The sequence below is a fragment of the Bacillus rossius genome, assembly GCF_032445375.1.
Source record: "Bacillus rossius redtenbacheri isolate Brsri chromosome 9 unlocalized genomic scaffold, Brsri_v3 Brsri_v3_scf9_2, whole genome shotgun sequence".
NCBI classification, from domain to species: domain Eukaryota; kingdom Metazoa; phylum Arthropoda; class Insecta; order Phasmatodea; family Bacillidae; genus Bacillus; species Bacillus rossius.
Window position 1 is genome coordinate 3,519,013 of NW_026962013.1, and position 14,843 is coordinate 3,533,855.

Below are 14,843 nucleotides of genomic sequence, written 5' to 3' on the forward strand. Positions count from 1 at the left end.
GTCAACGTTTCAACGACGTACAGAGACCAGAGGGCTGATTATGAACCAGCATTTTGCGACACAAGACACTGTAAACATCCAAGGTCGTGGAGATAATCGCAGGAAGAAGCCGCTTGATTACAAACACAACACTTCTCGTAAAACTCCCGACTGCTGATCACGTTCTAATCTTTCAGTTCGAACACACATTTCGAATACACTTATCGCACCAGTGGCTATGGCAATACACATGTACTGCTGCATTGACGACACAAAATTACTTTATTCCATCTGTGGGGTTGTGATGCTGTGAGGCTGTGAAGTTGAGGCTAAGACTGTGGTGTTGTGAGTCTGTGGTGTTGTGAGTCTGTGAGTCTGCCAGGTTGTGGTACTGTGAGGCTGTGGAGTTGACAGGGTTGATGTTGCCTCGCGACTTCGCGAGCAGTATCTCTGTAAGCCCAGGTGTGATTCACCCTCCTGGTACAACTCTTTGAAACCTAAAATTTAAAATACTTAATTCAAAAGACTGTAGACGTTACCGTGGCCATAACTTTAATTTACGTAATTGCACATAACTTTTAAGGTTTCCAACAATTACCAATTAAATTAACAATGAAACTTTAAATTTAAACTTGCTCTAAGGGTAAAATGGCACATAAAAAAATGGGTGCGTGTACTTATGTACGCGCGTGAGAAGGTATACTTCTTTGGCATCATTAAAAATAGTTTTAAATTGCATGCAAATAATTAATTACAATAAAATTATAAAAGGGCTGGAAAAAGATAGTCAACACAGTCAATAAAGTTCAGTTTAAATTTGAAAAATTAAATAAATAAAATTTAGAGAATAATAAATATATATGACTTAATTTGTACTAAATATAAGATTCTTAATTTTAAATTTTTATTATTGATTACGTATTTAATATTATAAAAGAAAATAAATAAATTTAATAATAAATTCAAAAAAATAATTTATGTTTATTCATTTTTTAAATATTATTATTTTCTTAATTTAATATTCACTTTTCATTTTTATTAAAAACTTTTAATTTGTTCATTTATTTTTATTAATATTTATTATTTATTCAATTTCATAATAAATATTAAAAATTAATATTTTAATTTGATGTTCGATTTTAATTTTTATCACAATTTTTTTATTACATGTTTTATTAAATTTATTTATTTATTTTGTAAATATTAAATAACTAATAATAAATATTTAACATTAATAATATAATAATATTTAGTATTAATTATATTAAATAATAATATTTTAATTTATATTAATAAATAATACATACGGATAGTTAACCTCAATTATATTGGAGCACTTGAAAAAGTATATAAGCACAATTTTATTTTACTAATATTTACGAATAGTAAATAATATTAATCAAAATATTCAATTTAAATCACTACTGAATATAATTTATTAGCACATAATATATAATTAGCACTTGTATGAAACTCACACACGTGTTGTGAATGTACAAACTAGAAAAATGTGGATAAATATTATAAATATGAAAACAGTGATCAGAGGCGACGAGCGTGCCAACATGCGCGACTAATAGAGGTTCTATTTCTATTTTGTTGGTAGCTTTTATTCGAGATTTAATGAGCGGTTTCAGTATATTGACCGCGCAGTATAACCACTGCTCTGACAGAAGGTTATGAGGAAAATGTGTAGGTATTATGTTTGATGTAATACCAATATAATGTGGGTTTTTTTAAACCTTGGAATTTACTCTTTACTATGACTATTTTAGTTTACCAAAATAAATTCCTTGGTATTTTCACTATCATAAAGTTTCATTTGGCATACCAATACGTTTGGTATGTCCCCTAACGTGGGTTTATGTTCATACACGTGGGTCCGCCATCTTCCTGTGAAAATGTTACATGGTGCGTGCGCAGCTTCAACCTGTTAATTTTGTGTTACAGTGATGAGCGCGCATCTTAAAATTTCACTCTCATCATTTTTTTTTCTTCATAACGCGCCTAAAGAAGTATAACTAAAAAAAAAATCCGAAAATCAAAAACGGGACACTATGGTGCCTCCCTCCTCCCTTGCAACACACTCACACAACTCGACGGCCTCGCTCCAGTAGTAGCTGGCTTCAAGTCTAGCTTGGGGCAGCCAGCACCGCGAAGCAGCCAGACATATTCGCGGGGGAGCTGAATTGGTGCCCCTTGGAAGGGCAGCCCTTCAGGATTTTTCTGACAGTAGTGTTTTTGAAAGGTTGTCTGAATTGTTGCCCCTTGGATGGGCAGCCCTTCAGGATTTTTCTGACAGTGGTTAGTTTGTAAAGTGACCTAACCTAACCTAAACTAACCTAAACTAACCACTGTCAGAAAAATCCTGAAGGGCTGTCCATCCATGGGGCAACAATTCAGACAACCTTTCAAAAACACCACTGTCAGAAAAATCCTGATGGGCTGCCCTTCCAAGGGGCAGCATTCCAGTCGCCCCACATTCGCGAGTCGCGAGGCCGAGCGGCAGTGCAGAGTCGCCCACGCGCTTATCTTATCTTATCGCGCGTCACGTGGCCAGCAGCCGCGTGACATCACTGGACTGCGCGTCGCCGTGGTTCTGGAGCTCGTACAGGAGGTGGCCTCATCTTCAGTGACATCCCAGTGGAATTGTATACATTCAAGGGCTTTTTTTTTTTTTTTTTTTTTTTCCACGTCTCGATAGCGCGAGATTAGATTGACGGACATCTTAATATTTTTGTATTACAAAGTTAACTTTATCTAGAAATGTACGATAAAAAATAGTATTTTTCTGTTACGAAGTAGGCCTATTAGTATTCTTAGGGAAATGCTTGTCAGATTTACGAATAATCCGTTTTATTTGTTTTATTTAGTACCTTTCTTTGTTTTTACAGCAACAGAAGGAAAAAATTAAAAATAATAAACCTTTATTTTTCTTTACGAAGTACCCGTAAATTGACGAAGATCCCTGGCTAATTTGAAACCGGTACTTTTTGGGACTATTTCAATTCCGGCTTTAGAACCAAGAACATTTGATGTGAAAAGAAACAGCAACGAAATGTGGACACAATAAATGAGGCATAGTGATGTGCGAGAAGTCTTTTTCAAAAACCGAGACGAGATCGAGACAGAAATACTAAAATTCCTGAGAATCGAGACAAGATCGAGAATTCAGTTTTTTTTCTTATTTAAAAATTTCAATTTGGTGTCTGTGATGTTTTCCTCAACGAGTTTTTAGATGCAATAAATTGGGCCCACCCTGCTCTTTCCTCTTGAGTTCTTTGTAATATCATTGATGTGCAAATATCAACAGTTTTACACGTATAAGCTATTTAATGAAAGAAATGAAACGACTACATATACGCTATAGACAGGGACATGCAAATTTCGCATTTGCGATGAAACGAATTTTTACGCGAAATTCGTAAGTTGGTAAGAATACCAAAGGATTGTAAACGGTATGGAGCAGCGAACATTGCCGGCCGAGCCGAGACTAAGTGAAGGGCGCCGGGCTGGTGTACGAGGTGAGAGGTGCACGAAGCAGCTGACAGGGTCGGCCGTGACCCCGATCAGGAACTGGGGCGCTGCTCGCGCGAGGGGCGCTGCCCCGCGAGCAGACAGCAGGGCGACATCCAGGCCAACAGTTCTCCTCTTCCCCACACGACAACATGCATTCAAAGAATTCTTTCATTCTTTTTTTTTTTTTTTGACGCGATAACGTCTTATAAATCGACGAACCCCGGCTGCACGCACGAAAAAAATTGCCACGTTCCGCCTGAGCCGAGGCGTGCAAGGACCCCGGCCAACCACCGTGCGAGAGAAAATCTTCTATAATATCAAACAGGTTAAAGGCGGGCTTTTTAATTAATCGTTCGTGATTATATTTAAACAAACTTTTTTTAAATTAAATTTGCAAAAAAACTGTAAATAATATTTGAAAATTAAAAAAAAGTATGCAATTTTTTATTAATGTTTTCTTATGACGTTATCACGTAAAATTATCAACCGTAAACCGACTTTATGGACAACCTCCCCCCCCCCCTTTTTTTTAAGCTACCCGGTAATATTCTCTTTTCTTCTCCTTTCGCATATTTCCTAGCAACTCATTCTATAAACAAGAAGATAAGTAAAACATGTTATTCAGAAAACTACGTGATCTCCAAGTTAACCTCTCCCGGGCTTTGTTTAATTTTGTATTAATGAAGTTGCAAGAAAGTATTAACGTTCAGTATTTGAGACCATGTATTTGTAAATGTCCCGAGGCCAGTTTCTGACATGCATGCATCCTTTCTTTGCACGACAGCCCCTTCCGGAAAGTCCCCTCCGGCCGCCGCTGGCTGCTGGTGCCACGAATGTGGCCCCAAGTCGGCGCTCAGAGCCACTGGGAGTCCAACACCCCGCGTTGTTCTCGGACTTGCGCCCAGCACGGCCTGGGTTCGAGCCCGGACCGCCTAACCCTAGCTGGGCGCACGAGCTCCAGAAGCGCGGGAGTCGCTAAGGGCGACGCTGGCTCGCGCGTCGCACGCATCATCGCCCCTACGTGCCGGCCGCCCAACTGGCGGGCAGTAACTACAGTTGTCTGCTGGAATGTTTCAGTCTAAAGCTTCCAGCACTTCCGCATACCAATTGCAGTATCGTGTTTGGAATTTTCCATGCCTCAGAACGTACGTGAAAACACACGTTTTAGCCGTATTCGCTGTCCTAAAAAAAAAAAAAAAAAAAAAAAACAAGTTCAACACGAAACCTTAAAACAAACTCGTACAGACAAATGCAGTGACTAGAGCCATGTATTTCTTAGCGAAAACATTTCGAGACCAGCTGTGTTTTTAAAACACTAGCTTTGTAATTTATTGACTTTCTTTCAGGTGCATATCTACTGCCAGCACACCAATCACAGCAACGAGGCCAAACAGGGCAACGGCTTCTCTCGCAGACGGCCGCCAATCACAAGAGAACAATCGCTAGCGCGGGCATACCTCATGGCAGTCCAATGAGCGGTCGGATTTATTCGCGAAAAATACCCGCCCCTAACAAAGACTCTCAAATGCTATTCGTACCCGGATATTGCCGAACAAATCTCGAGCGGTTTGCAAATGGCGCGGTAAACATACCTGAGTAGACCAGACTTTGCTCGTGGTGGTTACATAAGACTCACCGGGTCAACATTTGAACTGATGACGTAACGAGCGTTGGTGGGGGAGCGTCGAACTGTAGTCGGCGAGAGCTGCGACTCCGAAGGTAGTCGACCGATTTGCGTGAGTTAACTTCGAGTTGCCCGTGAGAGAGCACCGAGTGGTGCTAGTTGAGCGGAATGACTATAAAGTTACTAACATTGGTTTTGGAGCCATTAATTGCGAATGCTTAAGCGATAACGTTTATATTGGAAAAAAAGAAAAAAAGCAAGCGAAATCTCCCGAGCAGAAGCAATTAAAAATGCATAGAAGTGTAGTTGGTGTCGAATGAGACAAAAAGTAGCCGAGGGAAATGAGCCAGGGGGGCAAAACTGTCGTCTACCTCACGAAAAGCGACGAGGAATGCAGAAAATTGTCTGATGATTCTGAGGTTGGTACAAAGTCAGTTGAGCCAGTGGCTGTGAACAATGGGCCGAGTTTGTCGCGATTTGGTGACGCAATTTTTTTTTTGTCAGCGCCAAACTCTCAAGACAAATACCCGTGAGGCAATGGAAGAAAGGCTGATAGAATTATTCCGCAACAAATAACTAAAAATTATTTTTTACAATTTTGTTTTGACGTGACAACGTCTAATAAATCGTCGAACACCGGCTGCACGCACGCAAAAGTGTTCCGTAACGCACACTGTCCCGTTGCGCTGTGTCCCGTTACGCTTATTGTACGCTTGCGCCGGAACAAACATCGATTTGACTTTTTCGAGGCACATTAAACTTGAAACACTCCCATTCGTTTCCTACTTTTCCTATCATCGTCATATCCTTAACAGAATAACACAGACTGGAAGAAGTTAAATTAGCAAACATGTATAAAAGTTATAGTTAAAATAATCTCTTCGTTAAAGTAATAATAATATTTTAATTAATGAATGCAAATAAAAGTAAATTTATCAATTAAATTGTAGATTTCATTTCACTCCTTCTTTGTATCAATACAAAATAGTGATAATTCAATAAAAATGATTCAATTTTATTCATAAAAGCATACAATCATTTTTCATCAATGTTTTGTTATGATGTCACGTTAAACTATCGTCCGTAAACCGACTTTACAGACAACCAATTTTTTTTTTTTTTTAAATAAATGATAGTCTTTCTTTTGTTATTGTATATTATTGTGTGTCACCATGGCCCATCAAGAGGCTCAATTCCGAAAAATGCTATCCCCCCCTCCACTTTTGTTTTGAGCTGGATACACCCTCGGTAGAGACTCTTCAGCTACAAATTAACAGGGTCGTCCTTGAAAGTCTAGCGGAGTGGCGTCACCGGCGGAAAGAAAGGCAAGATTATGGCTTTGTAGAGCGCACGGCTGAAGACGAAGCCTCGAATACAGTGGCCCGGGCCAAGCTACGAGCTAGCGTCGGCCTCACTGTCCAGCGAAGACTGCAGTAGCTAGTGATGGGCACCGGCGAATAAAAACCATCGACTTAATCGATAGTACGACACTATCTCGTCATTCACGACTAATATGAATATCAGTCGATTAAATTTAGTCATTAGACATTCACTCGTTGTCCCCAGCTGGTTTTTGATGTTGAGATACATTTTCATGACTATACTTTTTTACACATGATTGCAGGTATTTTTGAAGAAGAAAAAATGTTGGCTGGAAAAAAAAATAAAGGGCTAACATTTTTTTTGTATTTGTTTTATTACTTTGCTGTTTATACATGGACACAATCACAATGAAAGTCATGTCTTAAGAAGCAATATCATTATTATATTTTTGAGGTTACGTTCGCAAGATTGTTCTAAGCACAGCAATTATTGTTATAGTTTGTGAGAAACATTTTTTTAAAAAATTTCTTTGTTCTCTTAATATTTTATACATAAAAGTTTTACATCATTATTATTAGACTAATTTTAAACAATATTAATGGTATCTACACCCTTATCATGATCGCTATGTCAACACTACGGCGGTAATTATAGTTAAAAAAAAAACTGATATTTAACAAAAACAATCATATATTTGTAGAGTGAATAGTAATTGGAACAGTTTTCAGTCGTTCAGACTTATTCAGTCGTCAATAACACCGTTGCAGCTTGAAGTGAATGAAAAGTTATTCGACTAAAAATATCGCATGATTATTCAATAGTGCGGTAGCAATAATGGTTGATTATTTAATAGTAAAAATTAGTCGATGGTGCCAAACACTAGCAGTAGGCTACTTACTGATCAGTCATCGAGGCCACATCGGCCTCTAACATTACCGTTGGTATACATGTTAAATCTTTGCAACTGGCCGGTCAAGAATAAAAAATAATGAAAAAAAAAAAAAAAAAAAAACCCCTCCCGACTGTACAATGAGGCGTAATAAGTGAATCAGATGCGAATCTTAGTGAAACCCCAAGGCCAGGTTTATTAAATACGCAAGAAACACAATAACGCACGATAAGTAAGACGCAAAAAGTTATATAACGACTCTTTTAAAAAGCGTTCATAAACTACGCAATAACGCAAAGCAAACATCGCCCACTTTCAACTTCTTGCGTTTCCACATTCCATATTTGAATTGTTTCGAAAACTTCTTAACACGCAGACGGTGTTTTTTTTATTTTTTATTATAATTATACATTAACGACATATTCACGTGTGGCACTTTTAAATCAAGTAATTGACAGTTTCATATGTTTTCATGATAAACATGAACTGACAGAGGAAGCCCGGGGAAGAAATTAGTTTTCTTCTGTTTTACAATTTCAAGTTGTAGGATTGGTTGCGTCTTGCAATTAACCTTTTAATAATCGACCGTGATACTTCCGTTGGTCACGTGGTGCATTGTTGAAACGTGTTCCTTGCTTGGTTTAAAACTCAGCCTAAATGGTCCGTGAAGCCATAGTGGCTCGTCCTCACTTCCCAGAACTCGTGGGAAGCCTGGTCGATGTGGCCGCGACAGTCACGTCCACGGCTCGGAATGAAATACGGTTCAGAGCACTACTTTGTGCTCGTGGCCACTTACTTTCAGCTGGGTACAACGTGTGCCCGGATCACGTGGCAGGCGCATAAGTGGCTGCCTCGTGTAAGCTGTTATCGACGTAGGCGCACAATGAGGAAAGAAGAGAGAGGGGCAACTGCGGCAACACCCCCCCCCCCTCCTGAAAGGTTCGCGGAAGCCGGCGCGAACTGCGCAACAGCCGCACGTGCGCAGTGACGTCAGCGCAGGGTCACGTGTTCCGCGGGCCGCCCCGACTATTGATCATGACGTCACGCCGGCGCTGGCGTCGTTGGCAGGGCGGGCGAGGCGACGCCTTTTCGCTGGTCGCTGTTTGCGAGGGCCAGTGGCGCAGCTGTGGTGCGGATCACGAGGTGCTCGAACCCGCGGACCAGCTCGCCAGACAACATGAGGTTACGCTACCATCACCGCTGGTGGATTGGTGACGTATGAGGCGCTGAGCGCGCGCCTGTGTGGTGGGGAGCAGGGGAACAGAGTGCGTGACTAACTGGTTTGATCCAGTATTCGTGTCGGCTATAAATACTGTGGCGCGATCACTACTCCTCAGGCAGTTGGACGAAGCACTTCGCCGAGAGGCAGCCGCCTTTCTTGGACTTTCTTCGGGAGGTCAACAGTTTACTGCTAGGTGGTTCACGTTTTATGGGTAAGTACTGACTGGTAACCCTCTGCTGTCATCGCTAGAGCTTTACAAATCGTGTAGGTATATTCTTTATTGGGTTAAGAATTATTATGTTTTCCAAATATTATACACTGTAGGTCATACGAACAATTGTTGAATTTAATTCGACTTAATCTAAATAGAAGAGACATAATGTTCTTGGCGAGCAACAACAATATGCTTACTAAAGTTAACCTACCTGTAAACTATAACGTAATAACGTAATACACCTTCTTGACAATGTTATATACTATACTGCATATTTATTATCTACTTTATTGAGTTGCTAGCGCAGCATGGACATGTATAGTGCATTGAATCAGCATCATTATAAAGCCCAATTTAATCTTAATTCTGGTTTATTTAATTTAAAATATAATCAAGAAAAAAGGCATTTTATAATTCAATAATTTATTTAAACCTATAAACTATAATGTAATACATATTCTTGACAAGGTTGTATAATATACTGCATGATTATTAAACATCGAGTTGACTAGCGCAGTTTTATTAATCGAATTAGCGTCATCAAAAAGCTCAATTTAAATCCTAATTTGCGGTTTATTTAATTAAAAATAAAAGCAAGAAAAAAGGCATTTTATAATTCCGTAAGTTATAGTCATGACTATTGTTGAAGTTGAGTAAAATATTAGTAAAGTAAAAAGAAAATAAGGCACATCACTTTCATTGGCGTTACAGGAATACACAGCTGATCAGGGAGCCCTAGAGGTATGCAGGGTCATCGAGAAAAATTAAGGCCCCGAGGGCAAATCATGTGGTCGGGTCCTCTCCCTATTACTTAATATTCAAATCCAACATTTAAAAAAATATCTAAAAACTGTAAATGTGACAGTGGCCATGTGTGATCTGAGCGTATTTCATAACGTATAAGATTTCCATTTATTTTTATTATAAATATGCTTGTAATTTCGGCCTACTTTTAGAGTAAACTCGTGCATTAAAACTTCTCGAAATTCAACCGAACCTCCTAGTACGTACCCAGACCCAACCCCTTTCCGGCCCTTATCAGCTCTGCTGATAAGACTTCACTTCACCATGTCAGCAAAGGGCGCCGTCTATAAACCACGCTGATTTAGTGTGTGTTCTTTGTTTGATGTAGTGTTTACCTTTAACATCAGATCAGTCGTCAATATGACTTCAAATGACATTGATTATACTCACGATTAGTTTCTTCGTACACCATAATTTGTTGCACACACATTTAGTATTAAAATAGTTTGATGAAACAAAAAAAAGTAAATTAATGAAATATCATCATGATGACTCCTTGAAATAATTGGAAACCATAGATATTACAGTGACGTTGCTACACTTTATTTGAAAACAGTGCGTAGCCCAATGTATTTTGAAAGCGTAAGGCCACGTCCGAATTCAAGTACCTATGCAGGTTTATACTTACTTGTAATCTTGTGTGCTTCACTTGCCCCGGGTGAACTTGACGAATCACGATGGATTCAGTGATAAATGAGTTAAACGTTTGGCATCTTCAAATGGTATTAGTCAGCCAAACAGGTTATTTATAAATTTTTCCCAAAAAAATAAATTTTATCGATAAAAACAATGTTTTAGCAGGGTAGTGTCACAGGAATTCACAACAATTAACTTTGATTCTATTTTTGTTTCATAGTTACGATCTGTATGTACATGTATTTGTTTACATTTCCTTATAAATTGGTGGGAGGACACGGCATTGAAGGCAAACATGCTGCTGATTGTTGCAGAGCAAGAGAAGCTTGTCAGGAACACAGACCTCCCTGCGGAGCCCATTAGCAGCTGCAGGGATGAATGCGGATACGTGCCAACGGTGGGCCGCTGGGGCTCCGAGTGGCCGAGTTGACTCGAAACAGACGAATGGGCTGAGCTAACAGGGGAATGTGAGTGGCCGGCGGGCCACCCACTGCCCCTGCCGTCGTGGGGCAACACGAGACCGGCGTTGGAGGTGGAGAGCGTGGAGCGCTATGAGGAGCTGGCGTCGCACGTCGAGCTGGCGGTGCAGCAACTGCTGCAGGTCCACCACTACAACAGCGTGGGCAACCTCATCAGGTGTGTCAGCTTTGCATTGCTTCTCTCTGCCAGTGATGAGGGCAAAACTCACCATATGTAATCACTCTCAGACCCTGGCTTTAAAAAATTGTTTGTTTGTACGGGAAGCTTCTGTATGAGTTATCTCATGCCAAGGGAGGGGGAAAATTTTTGAGCAAGATGTTTATTTTTAGGTTCTACGAAGAGTTCCGCGCAAGTGGGTCGTCGGACATGGTGAAGTTCTTCAGGAGCTACAAGCCGCCCATCACCCCGGAGCACCACACGTGCGTCGGCCTGGCGCTGGAACTGCTGCGACGCTTGTCAACCCTGGAGGAGAAGTTCCCTGGCCTGACCAGCAGACTGTACCTTGTGTCCTGCGAGGAGGTTCGTAAGACAAACCACATCTCGACAGTCCAGAGCTGAGTACAGCAGGGTATGTGAATTGTAGCGAGCCGTGCGTTCCTGTTGCAGCAAATAGATGACCTGGACTGCTACCATCACGAGGAGGAGCCGGATGCCATCAACTCGATAAAGGAGCACGTAATGGTGGCGCTGCGTGTCACAGTGGCCGGCCGGCCGGGCTTCCTGCTGTCCGACCCAGGGTACCACATCGCGCGCGTTGTCACCATCATGGCCGACGCGCTCTACCCCCACACAGGTGTGCATCACCTCCCATCACTTAGTCTGGTGATACCTTTACAGCTGCATTTGAAAACTGATCTGTGTCTTCTTAGAGTAATGTCTTAGTTGATATAGGATTTCCCATTGTCATCTTGTTTAACTGGCACCCTGTGTCTAGTGCAAGTGGGACAATAATGGCATAACATTTGAGGTGCTGCAAGGTCGATAGTTGACCCTGTGATTATCCACCCCATATTTATTTGCAGTATTTGTCTTACGTTAAATGTAGAATAGCCAAGGCTAATGGAATTCAATACAAATTTAGATATTCTGTAATTATTTCATTCTTAACAACATGATGCCCTATTTTACTAATAAAATGCCTCTTCTTTTATTTAAAACTATTCTTAACTCAGCATGACTGTTTCTCCAGAGCATGAGAGAGTGAAATAGTGTAGATTGTGGCAAAATTGAACTTTTATACCCAAGGCTGTAACTTATTTTTATTAGGCTTAATAGAAAGTGGCTCCACTCATGCAGGAGTAGCAACAGCACTAGACATGTGTGGAGCTCTACATGTCTGCATGACTCCAACCAGCAGTGCTTATTAGTAGCAATACAAAACATCTACATGTGACAGGGGCCTACAGAATTTTTTTTTTCAATTTGCAGTTGCCTGTTTTTATTTAACATCACCTACAGATAATTTTGTACGTAATAATAAAGCCACACCTAAGGTCCAGTGGAGCCACCATTACTGCATAGTGACTGAATTTACCAAATGTTAAAGATAACTGCAATAATCTGTCCCCTTAAAAACTAAACGCAAAAAAATAAATGAGAGGTAGAATGATGAAACGCACTACCAGTGCCAAGAAACTACAGAACAGCAATCTTCTGTTGAGTTCTTGTATACACAGTACTCGGAGGTTCTGGTGCTGCACAGTAGCAATAGGAGAAAACGTCGTTGGTTTCGTCCCACAGGTTGGTTCACCCAGTCGGATGAGCCGGCTTGCCGCAAGGAGTACCACTACTCCGCCTTGTCGTCGGACAACGACTACATCGTGTGGCGGGACCGCGAGACGCGGGCGGGGCGCGAGAAGAACACCCTGGGAGTCATCTACGTGGCGCGGCCGTACCTGACGCCCATCGACGTGACGGAGCGCCGCAACCTGGTGTACAACCTGTGCAGCCTGCTGGCGCGCGACGCCAAGGGCCACTTGCTCGCAGGAGTCTACTTCAAGATCGACCACTGGCCGCAGGGCTCGGGCGACGCCACCTTCAACATGATCTACCAGGTGGACGGCGAGACGCGCAAGGCCAAGATCCCCTTCGCGGTGTTCCTGGGGGGGCGGGCACCCCCCGGCGACACCGCGGCGCTGGTCGCCAAGTGCTGCAGGCAACTGGGCTGGCCCGAGGGCCGGCTGGAGGCCACGCTGGCCAGTGTAGCCAACCTGCTGGCAGACGACGGCTTCCGCACCCAGTTGCTGGACTTGAACCAGGAGATAGAGGCAGCGTGCGACGACGAATAGGCGCCTTCCCCTTCTCTTGTTAGTACTACACTACTTTAGTTTGCATTGCCATCGTTCACAGCTTGCGATTTCCCACTCAATATGTTTTTGTTGTTATGTAATGCTTTTTCAGTAGCTTGTTGCTAAGAGTTCTCAAAATATTTATATATCTCAATTGATTAAAATTTTGATATAATTTAGGTGAGGGCTTTAAAGTTTATGTATCTTATTGACTTTGTGCATTTTGTTGTATTTACACTTCCTTTGTGGGCTGTTCACTTGCTTCATTCTGCAGCTCTAGCCTTCAAACCAGTTGCTGACTGATGTGCAAGTATGATGGAAATAAAGGTGACAAAGAAAATGAATGTACATATTTCATTCTGAAATATTTTGTTATTACTCCCCTCCAAATAATATTTTTAACTTTACAACAGAAACCTTTTTTACAACACATGCCACAACTTCAACCAATTAGTAAAATTGTAAGAATAAGCAAGCAGTGCCCTTTACATCTCGTGGACATTTTGTGACTTCTTAACTTGTGAGAATGCATTCTTATTCATACTGTTTACTGTTTGACACTTCTTGGTACCAAGTGTCAAAATACCCGGTACAAGACTATTTTTTAAAGTACATTCTTACTGGAACAAGGTGACATTGAATTGGAAGAAGTTTAAAAGGTTACAAAAACATTTAGATGTTTTGCTGTGCAGCTGAAAATTTTTCCCTTTTTTTAATGATAACCAATTCATAATTTTTATCCCAGTTCCTTGTCCCTCTAACCTCGAGTGACCAAACTCGTCATGTGAGGGTGGAAGCATGTGCGGATCGAGGCAATGAGAGGTAGGTTTCACCTGGGGCCAGCTAGGTGGTGACCATTCAAAAAATGAGGCAGGATCGCAGCCCAAGTGGTTTGCCGGAGATGTTTCCACAATGAACAATGGTTTGGCAGCTGCTACCCTAGCATCGCGGCACCTTAGAGCCGACCCCAGTAACAACCAGAGAGGCTGGTAATCGTTGGAAAGATACACCGACCTGGTTAGAAGGCTGGTTTTATTGTAATGATTCCTGTACTAATAAATATTCAACACAGTAATTTAACACACTTCACTGGCAAACGGTTTGGCAAATAAAATGTATGTTGCTCATGTAAACAATCATTTAAAGTGTCAATGCCCTTGTGTAGCTCAAGAAAAAAAAAGGCTTAAGTGAAATAATATACCTTTAAACCAGGGATGCAACAACTAAATTTTCAAAGGGGTGGCAATATACCTTTTTATAAAGAATCATTGATCCCCCCCCCCCCCCCCCTAATGAAGCGGGGGTTCCAGGGGTCCTCCACCCGGAAAATTTGTATTTCAAGGTGGAAAATGGTGCTATTTGCAGTTTCATTATCTAAAAATCGATTACACAGCACTTTCTTTGCCCCCGTTTGCCACCACTTCAAGGTTTCAGGGGGGGGAGGGGGGGGAAATAACCCCCCCCTCCCCGTTGTTGCACCCTGATTTAAACCATTAAATACAAGACAAAAATATCTTGGAGCTCCAAGGGGCAGTGCCTATCCCTGGCAATCAACCAGCGTAACTGTAACTGCTGGTGGTGTTCAACATTAACAACTGTGCAACTTTCAAAGGTGGAGCCTGACTAAACACCATCCCTTTCTTCCCTTGTCCAACACACTGTGGGGAATAAACTCAATAGTCATACGTAGCACTAAACACCACGGTGGTGGCATTCCCACGCCGCCTCGCTCTGCGGACAAAGCCAGGGACCCAGGCTTCGACGTCTGTCCAGGCAAGTATCATTTCAAGGCTTAGATTGCCAGCTATTAACCCCTATCCCCTTTAACAATAATTGTATGTGTACCAGCCATTTCATGAAAAACA

General features: G+C 41.4%; 1 protein-coding gene across 1 annotated transcript; it reads left to right on the forward strand.

The window, feature by feature from the left end:
- Positions 1-10,643: 10,643 nt before the first annotated feature.
- LOC134543230 (uncharacterized) lies at positions 10,644-13,322 on the forward strand (the record flags this gene model as incomplete). Its single annotated transcript, XM_063388133.1, has 4 exons — positions 10,644-10,846; positions 11,020-11,209; positions 11,297-11,483; positions 12,431-13,322. Coding segments are annotated over 4 exons (1,128 nt in total), but the record flags the coding sequence as incomplete, so codon positions are not given.
- Positions 13,323-14,843: the final 1,521 nt, after the last annotated feature.